The following is a 23,417-nucleotide window of genomic DNA, read 5'->3' on the forward strand; positions in this document are numbered from 1 at the left end:
GGATTTGGGGCCGTTCCTGTGGGATTTGGGCACCTCCATTTGGGCTCCTGGGGGGTTTGGGGGTCACTGAGGCCTCTCCCCACCCCAAACCCCCTCGGACCCCCCTGCAGCCCCTCTGGGCTCCCCCAAACCCTTTGGAACCCCCTGGGAACCCCCCAATGCCCCCTAAGTGCCCTTGAGATGTTCTGAGCCCCCCTGAACACCAAAAGAACCCCTGGGACCCCTTAAACCCCTCTGGCTCTGCCAAACCCCTGAAATCTCCTCTGAAACCCTAAAAAGCCTCTCAACACCATTAAACCCCTGCCTGAACCCCCTTTTTAACCCCTTACAGCCCTCCTTTGAACCCCCCTAAACAACCTCAATCCCTCTGAACCCATTCAAGGCCCCTGAATTCCCTTTTAAACCCCCTTAAACCTTCTGACCCCACTTAAACCCCCTTTGAGCCCCTAAATAAACCAACTCAAACCCCATCTGAGCCCTTTTAGACTCCTCTGAACCCCCTAAAACCCTTCTGAACCCCCCCTTAAACCTCCCTTCAAAAGCCTAAAAAATCCCCTTGACGCCCTCAAACCCCACTGAACTCCCCTGAATCTCCCCAAATTCCTTTTAAAGCTCCTTAAACCCCTCTGAACCCCCTTGATCTGCTAAAAAACCCTTTAACTCTCTTTATAAAACCCTTTAGATCCAACTGAACCCCCTTTAGCCCCCCTTAACCCTCTCTGAACCCCTAAAAGCCATAAAAACCCCTCTGAAACCCTTTCAACACCAAAAAACCCCAATGCCCCCATAACCCCTAAAAACCCCACTTTAAACCTCCCTGTACACCCCTAAAAACCCCTCTGAGCCCTCTTAAACCCCTTTTTAAATGCTCCTGAACCCCTAAATCCCATAAAAACCCCTCTGAACCCCTTTCAAACCCAAAAAACCCCCTCAATGCCCCCATAACCCCTAAAAACCCCACTCTGAGCCCCCTTAAATCCCTCAAATTCCTTTTAAAGCTCCTTAAACCCCTCTGAACCCCCTTGATCTGCTAAAAAACCCTTTAACTCTCTTTATAAACCCCTTTAGACCCAACTGAACCCTCTTTAGCCCCCCTTAACCCTCTCTGAACCCCTAAAAGCCATAAAAACCCCCTCTAAACCCCTTTCAACCCCCCAAAAAACCTCAATGCCCCCATAACCCCTAAAAACCCAACTTTGAACCTCCCTGGACACCCCTAAAAACCCCTCTGAGCCCCCTTAAACCCATTTTTAAACGCTCCTGAACCCCTAAATCCCATAAAAACCCCTCTGAACCCCTTTCAAGCCCAAAAAACCCCTAAATTAGCTCAAAATCCCATTTTGAGCCTCCCTGAACCCCCTGTACAGCCCTAAAACCCCACTCTGAGCCCCCTTAAGCCCCCTCAAACTCCCTTTAAAGCTCCTTAAACCCCTCTGAACCCCTAAAACCCATGAAAACCCCTTTCAACCCCAAAAATAGCCTCAGTGCCCCCATAACCCCTAAAAACCCCATTTGAACCTCCCTGAACCCCCTGTACACCCCCCTAAAACCCCACTCTGAGCCCCCTTAAATCCCTTTTTAAACGCTCCTGAACCCCTTTCAACACCAAAAACCCCCTCAATGCCCTCACAGCCCCTGAAACCCCACTCCGAGCCCCCTAAAACCCCCCCACGGGGCACAGGTGACCCCCAGGAGCACCAGGGGACCCCCAAACCTGGTGAGGGGCAGAGCCCAGAGTGGGAAATCTGCTGGAGAAGCCGATGGGGAAACCAAAAATTCAGGAAAAGAATTGGGGGGGCAGCAGCTGGGTTGGGGGGTTTGGGACCCTGGGGTCTGGAGAGTCCAGGTGGGCACGGCCTGGGGGCACAGGGCCCACAAGGTGAGCAGGTCCAGGTGAGCAGATCCAGGGCCACAAGTCCCACAAAGTGAGCAGGTCCTGGTGAGCAGGTCCACGTACACAGGTCCCACAAGGTGAGAAGGTCCTGGGAGTGCTCAGGTTAGCAGGTCCCACAAGGTGAGCAGGTCCAGGTGAGCAGGTCCTGGGAGTGCTCAGGTGAGCAGATCCAGATGAGCAGGTCCCACAGTCTGTAGGGTCCAGGTGAGCAGGTCCAGGTGAGCAGGTCCTACAAGGTGAGGAGGTCCAGGTGAGCAGATCCCACAAGGAGAGCAGGTCCAGGTGAGGAGGTCCCACTGTCTGTAGGGTCCAGGTGAGCAGGTCCCACAAGGTGAGCAAGTCCAGGTGAGCAGATCCAGGGGCACACGTCCCAAAAGGTGAGCGGGTCCTGGGAGTGCTCAGGTGAGCAGATCCAGGTGAGGAGGTCCCATAACATGAGCAGGTTCAGGTGAGCAGGTCTCATAAGGTGAGCAGATCCAGGGACACAGATCCAGGTGAGCAGGTCCAGGGAGTGCTCAGGTGAGTAAATCCAGGTGAGCAGATCCCACAACGTGAGCAGGTCCAGGTGAGCAGATCCCACAGTCCGTAGGGTCCAGGTGAGCAGAATGCAGGTTTTGGGGCACAGACCCAAGCAGGTGAGCAGATCCTGGGCATGCTCAGGTGAGCAGATCCCACAGTCTGCAGGGTCCAGGTGAGCAGATCCAGGTGAGCAGATCCCACAGTCTGCAAGGTCCAGGTGAGCAGATCCCACAACATGAGCAAGTCCAGGTGAGCAGATCCTGCAGTCTGCAGGGTCCAGGTGAGCAGAATGCAGTTTTGGGGCACAGTCCCAAGCAGGTGAGCAGATCCCAGAATCCAGCAGCGTCCAGGTGAGCCAATCCCCAGGTCAGAGCCAGCAGAGCAGGCAGCCCCACCCCACGTCCCAATTTCCCTCTCCTGCCCCTCCCCAGGTTGATCTCACCTGGCTGAAGCCATGAAAGAGGGAAAAGCCCCAGAAATGGGAAGTTTCACCCCAAGACAGATCCCAGGAAGGTCTGGAGGGTGTCCCATGAATCCCAGCCCAAGGAAGGGCTGGAAGGCCCAGGTGAGTCAGGGGAATCCACACCTGGAGAACCTGAATCCATCCCAGTCTGACCAGTTTGATGCCAGGGGAGATGCCCGGAGCCAGAGGGAGCACAGGTGAGCAGGAGCACCTGAGGAGGGAGTTGCAGGTGCTCTGGGAATTCAGGAACAGCAGGAGCTGCACACTGGGCACACCTGCAGGAGATGCACACCTGGGCACACCTTCAGGGCTCTGCTGGCACCATGGGATGGATCCCGAGGGCAGGAACAGTTCTTTGGGAAACACAGCCAGGTGAGGTCACCTGCATGGATGGATGGCTGGAGCTCACCTGGGATGGGCAGGAGCCAGCTGAGAGCTCAGGGGTCAGGCAGGAACAAGTGCCACTGCATCCATGGCACACCTGGGCACACCTGCAGGGCTCTGGTCCTTCTGGAACTGCTCCAGGAGCACCTGGACACCCAGAGCCCACCTGCAGCGGGCCAGGATCACAGGTAGGGACAGGGACACTCCTGCATCCTCACATCCCAAATCTGGTCCCTGGAGGGGCAGCTCCAACCCCTCAGCAGCTGCTGGAGGCACCTCCCCACAGGGAATGAACGTTCCAGAAGGTTCCCACAGGTACAGGTGAGCAGTTCCAGGTGATGGAGGAGCCAACGAGGAGGTGAAGTTGGTTCAACCCCCCAGAATTTCCAGGTGAGTTTGGGGACTCCAGCCTTGGGTCTCTTGTGCCAGTTCCAGGTGTTTCCCAGCTGCAGGTGAGTGGGAGCATCACCTGCACGAGGTGGCCCAGGTGAGACATTCATTAAACAAACAGCAATTAGGGAAAAATGGATTTTCCCTTAAAAACACGGAAAGTGGAGGCAGCCAGGGGGGACAGAGCTGCTGTGGGATCCAGGAGGCTCCAGCTCAGGTGAGTCCTGGCACAGGTGAGCTCTGCCAGGTGGGATGGACAACAGGAAGCATCCCAGAGGCTGCAGCTCAGGTGAGTCCTGTAGACCCCAACCAGGTGAGAGAAGGACTCCTGGCCCTGGGCCAGGTGAATCCTCTGTCCAGAGCAGCCCCCACTAATTAAATAATCAATCCATGGAATAAATAATGGAGCCACAGGGCCTGAGGCCACTCATATGGGCAGGTGGGGCTGCTCCAGGTGCTCTGGGAGGTTTTGGGGCGCTCCTTCCTTGCTCGCAGGGACAGGTGGGACCCCCAGCTCCTTCCCGGGGGGGCTGGAGGCCGGAGCTGGGTGCTCCACGTGCCCACCGCCCCCCTTGGCAGGTGCCCGTGGCTCCAGCTGGCACAAGAGCCCAGGGGCATCGGGCAGGTAAGGCTGGGAGCCCACCTGGCCCTGGGGGTAGCACAGCACGGGGGACTCCAGCGGGAACTGCGCGGGGATGAGGAGGGTGGAGCCGAGCCCGGGGCACGGGGCAGCCTTCACCTGCCAGGTGTCATCCAGGGCCTCCCCCAGCACGCAGAGCCCGCCCCCCTCTGCCCCAGAGCCGCTTCCAGAGTCTTCCTCAGCCTTCAGCCTCTCCAGCTCCTCGGCCGTCTGCAGGTGCAGCACCGCCCGCTCGTTCTCGGCCAGGTACTCCTGGAAGTCCTGAGTCTCGGGGGGCTGGGGGGGCGGCCAGCTGGGGCCCGCAGCTCCTTCCTCCTCCTCCTCCTCCTCGCCCTGGCGCCGGCTCTCCAGCTCCAGCTTCATCAGCGTGTGCAGGAAGTGCGTGCGCACCCGCAGCGGGTTGAACTCGATGCGCCCGGCCACGTTCCCACAGCCGTCCCGCGAGCAGCCGCAGGGGAACGAGGTGCGATCCACCTGGGGACGGGGACAATGACAGCGACAGGTGAGAGCCTGCAGGCTCCACATCCCACCCCAGTGACGGGCGAGACCCTGCAGGGACCCTGCCAGCCTGACCCCACCCCAAACATCATGGTGGGGCTGCATGGGAACGAGGTGCGATCCACCTGGGGACGGGGACAGCAACAGGTGAGAGCCTGCAGGGACCTGCCAGCCTGAATCCCACCCCAAACATCCCAGGAGCATGGGAGGAGCACAGGAATGACGTGCGATCCACCTGGGGACAGGTGAGAGCCTGCAGGGTCCAAATCCCACCCCAATGACGGCTGAGACCCTGCAGGGACCCTGCCAGCCTGACCCCACCCCAAACATGCTGGTGGGGCCGCATGGGAATGAGGTGCGATCCACCTGGGGACAGGACAGGGACAGGTGAGAGCCTGCAGGGACCCTCCCAGACTGACCCCACCCCAAACATCCCAGGAGCAGCCGCAGGGGAACGACCTGCAATCCACCTAGGGACAGGTGAGACCCTGCAGGGTCCAAATCCCACCCCAGTGACGGGTGAGACCCTGCAGGGACCCTGCCAGACTGAAGCCACCCCAAACATTGTGGTGGGGCCACACGGGAACGAGGTGCGATCCACCTGGGGACAGGACAGTGACAAGTGAGAGCCTGCAGGGTCCAAATCCCACCCCAATGATGGGTGAGACCCTGCAAGAGCCCTTCCACCCTAAATCCCACCCCAAACATCCCTAGAGCAGCCGCATGGGAACGACGTGCGATCCACCTGGGGACAGGGACAGGTGAGAGCCTGCAGGGACCCTGCCAGCCTGACCCCACCCCAAACATCCCAGGAGCATGGGAGGAGCACAGGAACGACGTGCGATCCATCTGGGGACAGGGAGAGGTGAGACCCTGCAGGGTCCAAATCCCACCCCAAACATCCCAGGAGCAGCCACAGGGGAACAAGGTGTGATCCACCTGGGGACGGGGACAGGTGAGACCCTGCAGGGGCCCTCCAGGGTCCAAATCCCACCCCAAACATCATGGTGGGGTTTTATCCCAGCCAGGTGTCTCCATTGGGAGGATGTGAACAGGTGCAGGATCCCACAGGATCCCATCTGGATTCCACCCTCCATTCCCCCAGAGCCTGAATCCCACCCCAGAGTGACCCCAAATCCCACCTGGACAGCAGGAATTTGGGGTGGGGAGGAGTTTATGCATTCCAGGTATGGCCCAAACACACCTGGAGCTGCTCCTGGAGGAACCAGAGCTCTCCAGCACCTGTTGGACCCCAGGTGCCCCAGCTGGCACCCTCTGCTCCCTCAAGGAGCAAGGACAGAGCACAGTGGGTGGGCCCTGAGGCCCACCTGTGCCCCTTATCCCAGCTCACCTGGCACTGGGTGCCCTCACCTGGCTCTCCCCACTCCTCAGGAGGCACACAAGGACCACCCCAACCCCCTTCCAGGTCTAACCTGGCACTGGGTGCCCTCACCTGGCTCCCCTGGCTGTCCTGGCTCTCTCCTGGCACACAATGACCACTCCAGCCCCTCCATGTCTCATCTGGCACTGGATGCCATCACCTGGCACACAATGACCAGCCTGGCCCCTCTGTGTGTCTCACCTGGCACTGGATGCCCACCTGGCCCCCTGCCCAGCCTCACCTGGCACTGGATGCCCGCCTGGCTGCAGGCACAGGTGCGCGGCTCACAGGTGAGGCAGCAGTGGCACCCGCACTGCTCCCGGGACTGGATGCCCTCCCCTGGCACACAATGACCAGCCTGACCCCCCTGTGTGTCTCACCTGGCACTGGATGCCCTCACCTGGCACTGGATGCCCGCCTGGCTGCAGGCACAGGTGCACGGCTCGCAGGTGAGGCGGCAGTGGCACCCGCACTGCTCCCGGGACTGGATGACCTCCCCTGGCACTGGATGCCCTCCCCTGGCACACAATGACCACCCCAGACCCCTGCCCAGCCTCACCTGGCACTGGATGCCCGCCTGGCTGCAGGCACAGGTGCGCGGCTCGCAGGTGAGGCAGCAGTGGCACCCGCACTGCTCCCGGGACTGGATGCCCTCCCCTGGCACACAATGACCAGCCTGACCCCCCTGTGTGTCTCACCTGGCACTGGATGCCCTCACCTGGCACTGGATGCCCGCCTGGCTGCAGGCACAGGTGCACGGCTCGCAGGTGAGGCGGCAGTGGCACCCGCACTGCTCCCGGGACTGGATGACCTCCCCTGGCACTGGATGCCCTCCCCTGGCACACAATGACCACCCCAGACCCCTGCCCAGCCTCACCTGGCACTGGATGCCCGCCTGGCTGCAGGCACAGGTGCGCGGCTCGCAGGTGAGGCAGCAGTGGCACCCGCACTGCTCCCGGGACTGGATGCCCTCCCCTGGCACACAATGACCAGCCTGACCCCCCTGTGTGTCTCACCTGGCACTGGATGCCCGCCTGGCTGCAGGCACAGGTGCATGGCTCGCAGGTGAGGTGGCAGTGGCACCCGCACTGCTCCCGGGACTGGATGACCTCCCCTGGCACTGGATGCTCTCCCCTGGCACACAATGACCACCCCAGACCCCTCCCATGTCTCACCTGGCACTGGATGCCCGCCTGGCTGCAGGCACAGGTGCGCGGCTCGCAGGTGAGGCGGCAGTGGCACCCGCACTGCTCCCGGGACAGGCGCAGCGCCCGCAGCTCCTGGCGCTCCTCGGCGTCGATCCTGCGCACGCCCGAGGCGCGCAGCAGCGCCCGGCGCCGCTTGGTGGGCAGCGGCTGCAGGTAGAAATAATCGCCCACCTCCACCTGCCCCACGTCCAGGTCATCGTCCGACACGTCCGCCAGCGTCAGCCCCGCGGCCTCGGCCGACGGCACCGTCCCGTTCTGGGTCAGCTGCGAGGGAGAAGGGTTGAAAATCTGAGCGGGGTCAGCACAAAACCACCCCCAAAATTACATTAATTTACCCATTTTCCCTCTGTTTTCCTCCAAAATCTAAAATCCCCTTTATTACCCTGTGATTCTCCCCTGCAAATGCTTGGGATTTCCTTCTAAACTCATCCTGTCAAAACTCCCACAAAATCCCTCCCCAGTTCCTAAAATATTTCCTAAAATTCAAAAGAAAATCATGCTGGGCAAAGCACTGCAGGATTGACAGGGCTGTGGGCACAGTGGGAGTCAGCACAAAACCATCCTCAAAATTACATTAAATTCACCTATTTTCCCCTCTATTTTACTCCAAAATTTAAAATTACCCTGTAATTCCCCCCTGCAAATACTCAGAATTCCCCTCCAGGTTCCCTCCAAACTCACCCCATCAAAACTTTCCCAAAATCCCTCCCCAGTTTCTCTAAAATTCCCCAGAATTCAAAGGAAATTCATGCTGGGCAAAGTAGTAGAGGGTGACCTGGACCTGGGATGGATGGGGCTGCAGGCACAGCACAGGTCAGCACAAAATTACCCCCAAAACGACATTAAATTCACCCATTTTCCTTCTATTTCCCTACAAAATTTAAAATTATCCCATAATTTTAAATTTTCATCCCTGCAAATGCTCAGAATTCCCCTCCAGGTTCCCTACAAAATCACCCCACCAAAACTCCCCAAAATAGAAAATTTGGGGAGTTAGAAAGGAATTAAAGCTTGGTAAACTCTGGGAAATGTTAAAGGTGGGCCCTAGGAAATGTCAGGCCTTGTGTTTGCTGGATCAGGTGAAACTGCACCTGGGTAATCAGTGTATTATAAATAATTATTAGATATAATTATTGTTTAATTGTAAGAAGAATCATGAGAAACTATGTCAGGGGTTTGAGGGGATCACAAGAAATCCATGCTTGGATGAAATGAATGTATACAACAGAATAATCTAAGTTTAATAATTAATATGTAAATTATATAATTATAGAATATAAAACATGTTCAGCTTGAAACCATGGTGGGTCAGATTTGGGTCTGTACCCCTGACACCCAGAGCTCCTCAATAAAAGTACTGCAGGTGCTGCATAATCATAATCCATAATCACAATTAATCGTAATCAATCAACCTATAATGATTCTCTAATTTTGTGTTCCTGGACGCTGACAGAGGGACACATGTGGGGATGAGGGACCACAGGGGTCACCTGGCCAGGTGTCCTTCCCTCCACCCACACTGAGCCTTGTCCCTCCCAGGGCTTGCCCACCCAAAGGAAAAGTGATTTTTCTGTTGGGGTTTTTCAGAAAGGCACTGCCAGATTCACCCAAAACCAAAGGAAAAGCTTTGGTTTTCACCCAAAAACAGGATTTTGGGATTGATTCGGAATGGAATTCACCCTAAACCAAAGGAAAAGTGTTTTTTCTGTTGGATTTTTTCAGAAAGGCACTGCCAGATTGACCCCAGAACCCCTGATCACCCCCAGGTGCCACCCAGGTGTTTCCCACACTGATTTTTCCCTGTACCTCCTAAGATCCCCCCAAAGTGTTTCCCACCTGGATTCCCCCCAGTTTGCCCCTCTTCCAACCTCACCCAGGCATTTTTCACTTCCCTCCCCAAGGGCTTTCCCACCTGCCCACCACCAAACCCATCCAGCTATTCCCCACCTGGATTCTGCTCTCCCTCCCCAGGTATTCTCCACCCAGACACCCTCTGTCACCCCAAATCCCCTCCAGGTGTTCTCCACCTGGGTCCCCCACTGCTGCCCCTCCAGCTATTTCCCACCTGCATTCTGCCCTCCTTCTCCAGCTAATTCCCACCTGGATTCCCCCTCCCTCCCCAGCTCTTTCCCACCTGTCTTCTGCCCACCATCTCCAGTTATTTCCCACCTGGATTCCATCCTCCCTCTCCAAGTATTTCCCACCTGCATTCTGTCCTTCCTCTCCAGCTATTTCTCACCTGTATTCCACCCTCCTTCTCCAAGTATTCCCCACCTGGATTCCACCCCCCCTTCCCTCTCCAGGTATTCCCCACCTGGATTCTGCCCTCCCTCCCCAGGTATTCCCCACCTGGATTCTGCCTTCCCTCCCCAAGTATTCCCCACCTGGATTCTGCCTTCCCTCCCCAAGTATTCCCCACCTGGATTCTGCCCTCCATATCCAGGTATTCCCCCACCTGGATTCTGCCTTCCCTCCCCAAGTATTCCCCACCTGGATCCCCCGCCCTCCCCACGTATTTCCCACTTGGATTCTGCCCTCCTTCTCCAAGTATTCCCCACCCGGATTCCCCTTCTCTCCCAGCTATTCTCCACCTGAATTCCCACTCCCTCCCCAGGTATTCCCCAGCTGGATCCCCCTCTGTCCCCAAGTATTTCCCACCTGGATTCCCCTTCCCTGTCTCCCTCCTTCCCTCCCCAGCTATTCCCCACCTGGATCCCCTTTCCTCCCTCCCAGTCCCTCTCACCTCTCTCCTCCTGGCGCGCAGTTTCTCCCGCCGCAGGTGCTGCCGCAGGTGCTGCCGGTGGCTCACCTGGCGCAGGTGAGCGAACTGGCTGAGGCTGTACCTGCGGGCACGGTGGTGCCGCGGGGCCATGCCCAGGGAGCTGCCCCCGGCGCTGGGCACGCAGGTGAAGCCCTGGCGCCGGGCAAAGTAATAAACGGTGACCTGGGCAAAGCGCACGCGCTTCCCGCCCCGGCGCGCCCGGGAGCGCCGCAGGATGGACGGGGCTGCGGGCACAGAGGGGCCACAATGAAAACACACCCAAAATTACATAAAATTCACCCATTTCCCCTCCAACATTTAAAATTAACCCGTAATTCCCCAATGCAAAAGGTCAGAATTCCGCTCCAGGTTCCCTACAAACTCACCCCATCAAAACTCCCTCAAAATCCCTCCCCAGCACCTCTAAAATGTCCCAAAATTCAAAGGAAATTTGTGCTGGGCAAAGTGCCGCAGGATGGATGGGGCTGTGGGCACAGAGGGGCCACAATGAAAACACACCCAAAATTACACAAAATTCACCCATTTTCCCTCCATTTCCCTCCAACATTTAAAATTACCCCATAATACCCCAATGCAAATGGTCAGAATTCCGCTCCAGGTTCCCTACAAACTCACCCCATCAAAACTCCCTCAAAATCCCTCCCCAGCAGCTCTAAAATGTCCCAAAATTCAAAGGAAATTCGTGCTGGGCAAAGTGCCGCAGGATGGATGGGGCTGTGGGCACAGAGAGGGGCAGCAAAAAACCACCCCCAAAATTACACAAAATTCACCCATTTTTCCTCTATTTCCCTCCAAAATTCAAAAATCTCCTTTGTTTCTCCTTCACTCCTCCCTGCAAATGCTCCAAATTCGCCTCAAGGTTCCCTACAAACTCACCCTATCAAAACTCCCCCAAAATCCCTCCCCAGCTCCTCTAAAATTTCCCAAAATTCAAAGGAAATTCATGCTGGGCAAAGCACAGCAGGATGGATGGGGCAGTGGGCACAGAGAAGTCACAATGAAACCACAGCCAAAATTATACAAAATTCACCCATGTTCCCTCCGTAATTTAAAATTATCCCGTAATTCCCCCCTGCAAATGGTCAGAATTCTCCTCCAGGTTCCCCCAAAATCCTTTCTCCACTTCTCTGAAGTTTCCCAATTTTTAAAGGAAATTCAAGTGCCATGAACTATCCAAATAATTCTCCATGAATGCCCCAATCCCCCAAACTTTCAAAAAATCCAAGAAATTCCCCCAAGCCCCCAAAAAGCAAAAGAATTTCTCTGAATTTCCCTGAAATATAAAAAAAATTTCAGGGTTCTCCCTCAAATTCTAAAGACTCATCAGAAATAAAAAAAAATAAAAAATCACCAAATTAAAAAAAATTTAAAACCCCAAATTCCCTGAATTAAAAATCCCCAAACTCCCCAAAATTAAAAATACCCAAACCCAATTAAAAAATCCCCAAAGCCAAAACTACTATTTTGTAAAACTGAAAACCCAAAAGTTCTCCACCCAAAAATTGCTACGAGATTCCCCCACAACTCCAATGAATTCCACACCATTCCCTAACACTCCCCAAAAAAATCCCCCACACCACCCAAATTCCCGAAACCCATTAAAAAAAACCCCCAGAATTCCCAAAAATAAATGAAAAATTCTCCCGGAACCCCGCCCACAGCCGGCCCCGGCTCACGGGCGGCGCTGCCGGTGCTGCCGCCGCTGTCGCAGCTGTCGCCGCTGTCGCTCGTGGCGATCTCGTCGTCCGAGGCGACCGATCCCGATCCTGATCCCGGTCCCGCATCCTCCTGTTTGCGCTTGATCCCGGCGCTCGGGACCGCGGCCATCGGGGCTCGGCTCGCATGGAGAGCCCGGCGGGACCGGACGGGCCCGGAGCGGCCTGCGGAGAGCGGCGGGACACGGTGGGTCAGAGCCCGGGCTGATCCCCGGGTAAATCCCCCGGTCCCAGCCGGAGCTGCGGGTCCAGCCCTCGTGTTTGTGTTTCGTGAGTCATTCTGGCTCGGGATGGGCAGGAGATGCTCGGGGTTCTCCGAGGGTTCTGCTCTGCCCATCCCGGAGAATTGCCGGGCCCACGGGAGCTCCCTCCCCGTGCCAGCCCGTGAGCGGGATGTCCACACAAACATTCACCCCAGCTTCTCCACACATTCACCCCAGATTTTCCACACAAACATTCACCCCAGCTTTTCCACATATTCACCCCAGCTTCTCCACACAAACATTCACCCCAGCTTCTCCACACAAACACTCACCCCAGCTTCTCCACACAAACACTCACCCCAGCTTTTCCACACAAACATTCAGCCCAGCTTTTCCACATATTCACCCCAGCTTCTCCACACAAACATTCACCCCAGCTTCTCCACACATTCAGCCCAGCTTTTCCACACAAACATTCACCCCAGCTTCTCCACACAAACATTCACCCCAGCTTCTCCACACAAACACTCACCCCAGCTTTTCCACACATTCACCCCAGCTTTTCCACACAAACATTCACCCCAGCTTTTCCACATATTCACCCCAGCTTCTCCACACAAACACTCACCCCAGCTTCTCCACACAAACATTCACCCCAGCTTCTCCACACAAACACTCACCCCAGCTTCTCCACACAAACATTCACCCCAGCTTTTCAAAACAAACATTCACCATTCACCCCAGCCTCCTCAAGCGGGATGTCCACACAAACATTCACCCCAGCTTCTCCACACAAACATTCACCCCAGTTTGCTCCATCCCAGCTTTTCCACCCAGGATGTCCACACAAACATTTCACCCCAGGTTCATCCATCCCAGCTTCTCCATTCGGGAATCTCCACACAAACATTCGCCCCAGTTCTTCCATCCCAGCTTTTCCACTTGGGATTGATTTGGGATGGAATTCACTCAAAACTAGAGGAAAATTGATTTTTGTTGTTTTTTTTTTTTTTTTTTTTTTTTTTGGAAAGGCACTGCCAGATTCACCCCTAGAACATCCCAATCACCACTTAAAAACCCCTGAAGATCTCCACAGAAACATTCAGCTCAGCTTGCTCCATCCCAGCTTTTCCACCCGGGATCACACAAACACTCACCCCAGCTTTTCCACTTGGGATTGATTTGGGATGGAATTCACCCCAAACCAAACTGATTTTTGTTGGGTTTTTTCAAGAAGCACTGCCAGATTCACCCCTGGAATATCCTGATCACCCCCTAAAATCCCCTAAAAATCTCCACACAAATATTCCACCCAGGTTCCTCCATCCCAGCTTCTCCATTCAGGATTGATTTGGGATGGAATGCACCCCAAACCAAAGGAAAAGTGATTTTTTGGTTGGGTTTTTTTTTGAAGGGGCACTGCCAGATTCACCCCTGGAACATCCTGATCACCCCTTAAAATCCCCTAAAGATCTCCACACAAATATTCACCCCAGCTTCCCCTATCCCATCTTTTCCATTTGGGATGATTTGGGGGGGATTCACCTTAAACTAAAGGAAAACTGTTTTTTGTTGGGGTGTTTTTTGGAAAGGCACTGCCAGATCCCTTAAAGATCTCCACACAAACATTCACCCCAGCTTCCTCCATCAGGATCGATTTGGGATGGAATTCATCCCAAGCCGAAGGAAAAGCTTTGGTTTTCACCCAAAAAAAAAAAAAGGGATTCCAGGATTGATTTGAGAAAGAATTCACTCAAAACCAAAGGAAAAGTGAATTTTTGTTGGGTTTTTTTGAAGAGGCACTGCCAGATTCACCCCTAGAACATCCTGATCACCCCCTAAAATCCCCTATAGATCTCCACACAAACATTCACCTCAGCTTCAAGAATTCCTGTGTGCATTCCCATTCAGGATTGATTTGGGATGGAATTCACCCCAAAATCAAACTGATTCTTGTTGGGTTTTTTTTTTTTTTAAGAGGCACTGCCAGATTCACCCCTGGAACATCCTGATCACCCCTTAAAATCCCCTAAAGATCTCCACACAAATATTCCACCCAGGTTCCTCCATCCCAGCTTCTCCATTCAGGATTGATTTGGGATGGAATGCACCCCAAACCAAAGGAAAAGTGATTTTTTGGTTGGATTTTTTTTTTGAAGAGGCACTGCCAGATTCACCCCTGGAACATCCTGATCACCCCTTAAAATCCCCTAAAGATCTCCACACAAATATTCCACCCAAGTTCCTCTATCCCAGCTTCTCCACTTGGGATTGATTTGGGATGGAATTCACTCAAAACTAAAGGAAAAGCTTTGGCTTTCACCCAAAAAATGGGATTTCAGGATTGATTTGGGGTGGAATTCACCCCAAACCAAAGGAAAAGCGATTTTTTTGTTGGGGTTTTTTTCCAGATCCACCCCTGGAACAGCCTGATCACCCCTAAAATCCCCTAAAGTTCAGAAAAACCACCGGATGCTCCAACAATTCCCAGCCCATCACAGATTGGGAATGAGCCTCTCTGGGATTTTCCTGCCCCACACCCCTTAATCCCAAAAGCCTCAAAAAAAAAAAAAAAAAAAAAATCCCAAATAACCCATGGCCATATTTGGGATTTGGGGAAATTTCCAGCTCTGCGTTGGAAAAGGGAATTTTTGGACCTGATTCCTATTGGGAAAGTTCCAGGATGAATTTGGGAGCCCTTTGGGGTTGGGTTTTGGGTGGGATTTGTCAGATCTGGATCCAGCCCTGTCCCCTCCAGAAGGGAATGTTGGGGTCCCAAAGGAAAAACAAAAATTCCCAACCCATGCACCAGTTCAGGGTGAAATTCTGTTTTTTTGGGTTTTTTTTTTTTTTTTTGGGAGGAAAAGTGAGAAATCCTGGTGGGAGAGGGGGAAAAGAAGAAGGAAATGATCAATCCAAATCCCAGGAGGAGCAGAGGTGGAAAACATCACCCCCCCTCCATTTCCAGCTGCCTAAAATTGCTGAAAATCCTCAAATTATTCCCTAAAACTGCATTTCAATAGAAAATCAGAGCTGGAGTCTGGGTGGGATCCCACCTGATGGATCTGGCAGGATGGGATTCTCATTCTTCACATAAAAACCCAAATTATTCCAAATTATCCTTTCTATGATGTAAAAAAACTCCTGGAATAGTCAGAATGAATGAGGAAAAAAAAAATGAAAATATTAAGGTTCCATTTTTACACATTTTTAAATTGGGAGGAATTTGAAATGAGGAAGAAAAAATGGGTTCAAAAGCTGAGGAATTGGGAAATTTTAATGATTAAACCTCATCAGAAGGAGTTAAATTAAAAAATATAAATTTTTCTCATGTTCTGGAATCACTTTTACCTCCAGCCATCCCAAGAAATTGGGAATGATTTTCTGATTTTCCAATCCTCTGAGCATTCCTGTGCATTCTGGGATGGCTCCCAAATCCCCCCTGGATCAGGGGGATCCTCAAGAATTCCTGCTTGCACTCCCAAAACTATATAAAACTTCCAGCACCCATTCTTCTGCTCAGGATAACAAGATTCCCATAAAAATATATATAAAATCCCCATAAAAATCCATATAAGTTTCCCATAAAAATCCAGTGCCAGAAATGGATTCTCTGGATGGATTTGAGGGATCCAGGATATTCCAGGGTGAAATTGGGAGTGATCCATGAGCAGCTCTGGTGGAACCCACCCAGAAAGGCTCTGGGAACACCAATGAACCCAATCCAGGTGTTGTTCCAGCCAAAAATTGGGATTTTTGGGATGATCACCAGGAAGATTTGGGCAGCCTGGATCTGTAAGGAATGGGTGAAGGTTTCCAAAATTTTCCCCAAGAAATGGGTGAAGTTTCCCAATGTTTTCCCCAAGAAATGGATTTCCCAGGGATCTGAGCCCATCCCAGGTCACTGCTGACATTCCCAGCTCTGGGTTTTTGGGATGAAATATGGGAAATTTGGGTTCCTCAGGGAAATCAGCTCCCACAGAGCTTCCAGCATTTCTGCAAGCACCATCCCAAGGAGGATCCATTTGGGGTGAGGAAGGAAAAATGGGCTCAAATCCTGGGGGAGGAGCCAAGGAAATGGGGAATTTCAGGGATTAAACTTCACCAAAAGGAGTTAAATTAAAAATATTATTTTTTCCCCATGTCCTGGAATCACTTTAGGAGCAGGGAAGGGATCAGGAGAGTTTGGGATTCCTGGAGCTGATCTGGGAAACCTCCTGGCTGAAAGAGCCTGGGAAGGAGGGCCAGGTGTCCCCAGGTGTTGGGGGACAGAAAGGTGACCCCCAAAAACCCCTCCTTGGGCCCTGTGTCCATCACTGGAACGGGGAGATCCAGGGGGGTCCATCAACACCTGGATCCAGAGGCCCAGGAGGGGAAGGAGCCCCCCAAAGGTGCTCCATGAGTACCTGGGGGGGATGGAAAAGGTGATCCCACAAAACTCCCTGGGGCTGCAGCCAAGGGATGGAGGTGGAGGAGACCCCAGAAGAGCTGCATACAGAGAGCAGCCCTGGACAGGTGAGGGTTGGGCAGCAGGAGCCCCTCCCAGGGTGTCTCACCTGTCCCAGGGTCACCTGGCACCCCCAAAATCACCTTGGGGGGGGAAGGTGAGGCCTGGAGAGGAACACCAGAACAGCCCCTCCCCCACCTCTGGGGACACCTGACCTCCCAGGTGTCACCTCCCCATCATCATCATCATCACCATCCTGAGGACCCCCAACACAACCCCAGTGCCCCCATGAGGTCCCCAAGGGCACCCTGAGCACCTCCAGTGCCCCCCATGGTGCACAGAGGGGAGACCCCACCTGGCAGGACCCCCCAAACGCCCCTCCCCAAATGCAATGGGGGGCTGTAAGGATCCCCCACACCCTCTACAGGAGCCCAGCCCCTACAGGCACCCCCAGATGTTTCCAGCAGGGGCAGCCCCACATTTCACACAGCCCCCCCCATGGATCCATGGTTACAAGGACCCCCCCTCACCCCCCATACCCTCTAGAGGCTCCCATCTCCTACAGACTCTTGTATAAGCCCCCCCCCGTATCCCCTACAGCCCTCCCACATCCCCTACAAGCCCCCCAGCTGTAGGGCACCCCCTTGTCCCAGAGGCCCCCAACACATCCCCCATGGCTCCCCCCCTGCCCTACGGCCCCCCCACATCCCCTTTGCCTGCCCCGGCTGTGAAGCCCCCAGACCCCTTCACCCCCATCCCTGATAGCGCTGGAATGGCCCCCAGCCCCTACAGCCCCCCCATTGCTCAGTACACCCCAATTCCTTGGAACCCCCCCTCCCTCACAGCTCCCATATCCCTTGGAACCCCAAATTCCTCATAGTCCCCCATCCTCCACAGCCCCCCCCGCCCCTTGGAACCCAAAATTCCTCACAGCCCCCTCCCCCCACCGCAATCCCCCACAGCCCCCCATTCCTCGGAACACCCCTAATGGTCGGAACCCCTCCAACCCTCACAGCCCCCCATCTCTTGGAACCCCCCCATCCCTTACAGGTCCGCATCCCTTGGAACCCCCAATCCCTCACAGCCCACCCCCCATCCCCTACAGCTCCCCAGTCCCTCACAGACTCCCATATCCTCTGGAACCCCCAATCCCCCACAGCCCCCCAATCCATTTGAACTCCAAATCTCTCACAGCCCCCCCATCTCTCAGAATCCTCCATTTCTCACAGCCTCCATAACCACTGGAACCCCAAATTTCTCACAGCCCTCCATCCCCTACAGCCCTCCATCCCCTTGGAATCCCAAATCCCTCACAGTCCCCATATCCCCTGGACCCCCCATCCCTCGGAACCCCCAATCCTTCCCAGCCCCCCCCCATCCCTCAGAGCCCTCCCCGCCCCCCGCAGGCGGGGCCGCCCCCCCACGCTCCCTCCAGCCCTGCCGCTGCCGCCGTTCCCCGCACTCACCGGTGCCCGAGGGGGGTTTTGGGGGCCGGTTGGGGGCGGGGGGCGCTGGGGGGGCCCCGGGGCCGCTCCCGGGGGGGTCCGGGGCCGCTCCCGCCCCGCCGCGCGCGCCGACAACAATGGGGCCGCGGCCGCTGCGCCGCCGCTTTTATACCGCCCCGCGTCACGTGATCCCCGCGCCGCCGCTGCGCCGCCGCGAGGCACCGTGGGAAAGCGAGTTCCCTGGGGACTCCCCGCAGGGCAGCGCTGGCGCGGGGTGTGATGGGAAATGGAGTCCGGAAGTGCGGAAGATGGAGGGCTGAGGGAGATCGTGAGCTCAGGAAGGGCTTGGGGTGGAAAGGACCTCAAAGATCGTCCTGTGCCACCCCTGCCATGGCAGGGACGCCTCCCTGTGCCCCAGGGTGCTGCAAACCCTGCCCAGCCTCCCTCGGGCGCTGCCAGGGACGGGGCACCCGCAGCTCCCAGGGAAATCCAGCACAGGGCCTGCCCGCCCTCACAGCCAGGAATCCCTGCCCAATGTCAAAAACGACAATCACTTCTTTTTACAGTTTTAAAAGTTTAATAGTAATAAAATGGTTATAAAAATAGTCATAAAATCAGGGTAATAAAAATGTGGACAATTGGGAGTAGGACAATATGAGACAATAAAAACAAAGAGTTACAGACAGTCCGGGTACCTTTTCTGGGCAAAATATGCCCAAAAAGGACCCACGTTAGCAGAGGATTAACCCTTAAAAGCGACAGCCTGTTGCATATTCATACACCTCATCCATGATGCATAAATTCCATTCAAACACAGGATTCTGTATGGGCAGTGTCAGCTTCTTCCTCTGAATCCTGATGGTCAAGGTGGGAAGAACTTGAGAAGAGAGCAATAAATTCTCTTTCTCTGAAAGATTTCAGTGTCCTGTGGCTGCTATCTCAGTGCGAGTACCTCATTCCTCTCTAAAAAAATATCTTAATCAGCACAGTTTCTATCTTAACATTATGTTATAACCTAAACTCTATTTAACACAGTACTTAAGAAAATGATTACAGCATCACTTTCTAACACAACACATATAATATTCATTTTAATATTTGCAAAAAGCCAATCATAAAAGGCACATTTTTCACAAGAAGAAATCCAAGAGCAGAGTGGGTCACTCAGTGAGGGATGAAGAGGAAGTAGGGCCCTCCCAAGCCCAAGATCCAGGCTCTGGAAGGTTCTCTGGATCAATTCCTGTGGGTCTGGGTGGAACCCAGGATCTGGAAGTTTCTCTCTCAAGCAGTTCCCAGGGTGGATCTTAGGATCCAGGCTCTGGAAGGTTCTCTGGAGCAGTTCCGTGGGTGGAGCCCAGGTTCTGGAAGTTTCCAGAGCTCTGTCACCCTGCCCCAGCTCCCTGTCAGTGGTGCCAATGGAGGCAGCAGAGCAGACACTGCCTCAGGTGAGTCCCCAACCCCGGCACCACGGGGACCAACCTTGTTCCTCCCCACTGACCTTGGCTGTGGAGGACACTCCAAGACCTTGGGCAGAGTCAAAAGTCTCACCCAGATTAGGAAATGTCCCCTGTCCCTCCAGCATGGGCCAGTCTCTGCTGTTGGGAGCAGCTCCAGAAAGAGGGGACACCCCAGAGTCACCCCAGAGGTCACCTGTGGTGTCACCTGTGGTGTCACCTGGATGGCACAGAGAGGGCTGGAGGGACTGGGACCTCGGCTGGTGCTCACAGAAGTGTCTCAGGTGCTCAATTCCCATCTGTCAGAGGTGGGGCAGTTATCTTCTGTTCATGGGGCAGTTTTCTTTATGTCTGCCACAACCAATCGTCCCTCGAGGAGATATCTCCTGTTCATGGGCCATTAATTATTAATTATCTTCTGTTCATGGGCCACTGAGTGTCCCTCCATGGCTGATAAAATTCCATCATCCCACTGGGAGATGTGAGCACAGAAGGAGGAGCCAAACATTCCTGCCTGGATACAATCTGAGATTTCAAACATTCCTACCCAGATACAATCTGAGATTTCAAACATTCCTGCCTGGATACAATCTGAGATTTCAAACATTCCTACCCGGACACAATCTGAGATTTCAAACATTCCTACCCGGATACAATCTGAGATTTCAAACATTTCTACCTGGATATGATCTGAAGTTTCAAACATTCCTACCCGGATATGATCTGAGGTTTCAAACATTCCTACCCAGATATAATCTGGAGGTTCTGGAACACCAGCACGGCTTCTCCACTGGATTTCCCAGAGGAGCAGCAGCTGCCTCTTCTTCCACTGGATCTTCAGAAGGAGAGACTGCACCTTTCTACAGGATCCTTGCTCCAGCAGAACCACCCCTGACACTGCAGGAGGGCTGAGCCACAATTCCAATGGGACTGCTGCCAACACCCTGACCCACAGGGTGCCAGGTTGGGCTCTGCCTCTGTCAGTGTTGTTTTAGTTCACTGCATTGTTTATTTTATCTTTTTTTTTTTTTTTCCTATTAAAGAACTGTTATTCCCTGCTCCCATATTTTTTTTTTGCCTGAGAGCCCCTTAATTTAAAATTTATAGCAATTCAGAGGGGTGGGGAGGGTTTACATTTTGCATTTCCGGGGAGGCTTCTGCCTTCCTTAGCAGGCACCTGTCTTTCCAAACCAAGACAAATTAATTTGCCTTCTGATAAGATGGAGTTCTCCTCATCCTCTTTGTCCCCTTTGTCGGGGTTGCTTGGATTTCTGACACTGCTGGCTGGGGGTGACCCTGCTGTGAGGATGAGGATGAGGATGGGCAGCTCCAGCTGGGAGCTCTGGGCACAGCAGCCCTCGTGTGGATGGACACACGGACAGCCAGGACTGACTGACCTCAACGCACACCGGGGACTGAAGAGATGGAACTCGTGCTGTGTGTGAAATGTGGGTACAGCTGGAATGTGCTGGAACCTGGGCAGGGGTGGGTGGTGCAGGAAATGGGTGAGGACGAGGTTTGGGATGAGGAATGGTGTGGATGGAGCAAAATAAAGGGTAAATGCAAAGTTTGGGATAAGGAATGGAATGGATGGTGTAAAATAAATGGTAAATGCCAAGGTTTGGGATGAGGAATGGTGTGGGTGGTGTAAAGATGAGTGCAAGGTGTAGGATAAGGAATGGTATGGATGGTGTAAAATAAAGGGTAAATGCAAAGTTTAGGATAAGGAATGGTGTGGATGGAGAAAAGGATGAGTGCAAGGTGTGGGAGGAGTAAAAAAAAGGGTAAATGCAAGGTTTAGGATAAGAGACGGTGTGGATCGTGTAAAGGGTGAGCACAAGGTGTGGGATAAGGAATGACACGGTGCAGAATGAAGGGTAAATGCAAGGTGTGAGACAAGGGATGGTGCAGAGTGAAGGGTGAGTGCAAGGTTTGGGATAAGGAATTACATGGATGGTGCAGAATAAAGGATGAGTGCAAGGTGTGGGATAAGGAATGGTGTGAATGGTGTAAAGATGAGTGCAAGGTGTGATATAAGGGATGGTGTGGATGGTGTAAAATAAAGAGTAAATGCAAGCTGTGGGATAAGGAATGGTGTGGATGGAGTAAAGGATGAGTGCAAGGGATAAGGAATAGTGTGGGTGGTGCAGAATAAAGGGTGAGTGAAAGGTGTGAGATAAGGAATTATGTGAATGGTGCAGAATAAAGGATGAGTGCAAAGTTTGGGATAAGGAATGGTGTAGATGGTGTAAAAATGAGTGCTAGGTGTGATATAAGGGATGGTGTGGATGGTGTAGAATAAAGGGTAAATGGCAAGGTTTGGGATAAGGAATGGTGTGGATGGTACAGAATAAAGGGTGAGTGCAAGGTAGGGGATAAGGAATGGTGTAGATGGAGTAAAATAAAGGGTGAATGCAAGATGTGGGATAAGGGGTGGTGTGGACAGTGTAGACTAAAGGGTGAGTGCAAGGTGTGGGATAAGGAATGACATGGATGGTGTAAAGATGAGTGCAAAGTTTGGGATAAGGAATGGTGTGGATGGTGTAAAGGATGAGTACAAGGTGTAAGATAAGGAATGATGTGGCTGGTTGTCCTAGGGTGACCTTATGATGCTTGTATCCCCATTCCTGTGTTCTGTTCATGCTGGATATCATGTTCTGTGCCTTCACAGACTGGCTCTGAAGAGCGAATGGTTTGTTTTGGTTTTGCTCTCAGCCACTGCCCCACAGCTGGCAGGACACAGAGACAGGGCAGTACATGAGTGCTGCTTTTGCTTTTTGCTTTGCTTTTCGCTTTGCTCTTGCTTTTTGCTTCTGCTCATTAGTTAGTTTAGCTATGCAGTCCGAATTTTCCCTGGACTGTTTGTCCTTTCCCTTTTTTGGACCTACTCAAACCTGCTCTGGACTGGGACCTGGGAAACACCGAGAGTTTGCACCTTGCGGCTGCAGCAGCTACCCCAGCACAGGAGGGACTGAGAACAGAGCGACCACCCCAGGAGAGACTTTCTGAATTTGTCATCTTTTTCAGAGTGGTGACAGAGCGGTGTCACCTGGTTGTCGCAGACATTTTTCCATAGAAATCCTTTCTTTGGGATTTGTTCATCTTCTGGGAAGCTGAGGCCCCAGAAGAAGAATGTAAACAATTGTTATCGGCTGGTGTGGAATGTAACAGGTGCAGCGGCGATTGGGCTTCTGTGAGTGTTTGGATTTGCTGACCACTCATAGAAGAGTTTTGTCCTTGCTTTCTGCTGGACACAGAACTTTGTTATTCTTTCTTTACTATGCTATTCTTAGCTTAGCAGCCTCTGTAACTTCTCTCCTTATTCTTTTTAGTATAGTTATAATGTATTATATATCATATATCAATAAATCCAGCCTTCTGATCGTGAACTAAGATTCTTGTCCACTTCCCTCACCCTGAGACCTCATCAGGTCGCTGTAATACCTGGTATTGCTCATTTTGTGTGCTGGGGGTGCTGTGCCTGTTAAATAAACAGGTTCTGTGTGCTGGGGGGTGTTTTACCTTTTAAATAAACAGGTTCTTTCCACTTCTCTCCAGGGAATCCTTCCCAAACCCGTTGGGGAGAGGGGCTGTGTGGGTTTGCTTGCTGGAGGGGCCCCTTTTGGAGGTTTTATCCCAAATTTGCCCTAAACCAGGACAATGGTGCAGAATAAAGGACCAGTGCAAGGTGTGGGATAAGGAATTACATGGATAGTGTAAAGGGTGAGTGCAAGGTTTGGGATAAGGAATGACATGGATGGTGCAGAATAAAAGGTAAATGCAAGGTGTGGAACCAGGAATGGTGCGGAAAAAGGGACCAGTGCAAGGTGTAGGATAAGGAATTAAGTGGATGGTGTAAAGATGAGAACAAAGTTTGGGATAAGGAATGGTGTGGATGGTGCAGAAAAAAGGACGAGTGCAAGGTATGGGATAAGGAGTGATGTGGACAGTGTAGAATAAAGAGTAAATGCAAGGTGTGCGGAAAAATAAAATA

General features: G+C 53.2%; 1 protein-coding gene across 2 annotated transcripts; it reads right to left on the minus strand.

The window, feature by feature from the left end:
- Positions 1-2,035: 2,035 nt before the first annotated feature.
- CSRNP2 (cysteine and serine rich nuclear protein 2) lies at positions 2,036-18,079 on the minus strand. Of its 2 annotated transcripts, XM_059491314.1 has the most exons (5): positions 17,991-18,079; positions 11,836-12,039; positions 10,121-10,383; positions 7,345-7,641; positions 2,036-4,764 (listed from the first exon to the last, which is right to left on the minus strand). In XM_059491314.1, the coding sequence occupies exons 2-5, from the start codon at positions 11,984-11,986 to the stop codon at positions 4,078-4,080; spliced, it is 1,398 nt and encodes a 465-aa protein (XP_059347297.1). In that variant the 5' UTR covers positions 11,987-12,039; positions 17,991-18,079; the 3' UTR covers positions 2,036-4,077. The 2 variants fall into 2 exon arrangements, with proteins under 2 accessions (XP_059347297.1, XP_059347296.1); XM_059491313.1 differs by lacking the exon at positions 17,991-18,079 and having other exon boundaries at positions 11,836-12,295.
- Between the last annotated feature and the right edge of the window lie 5,338 nt (positions 18,080-23,417).

Source organism: Ammospiza nelsoni, chromosome 32 (assembly GCF_027579445.1).
Source record: "Ammospiza nelsoni isolate bAmmNel1 chromosome 32, bAmmNel1.pri, whole genome shotgun sequence".
Lineage (NCBI taxonomy): Eukaryota > Metazoa > Chordata > Aves > Passeriformes > Passerellidae > Ammospiza > Ammospiza nelsoni.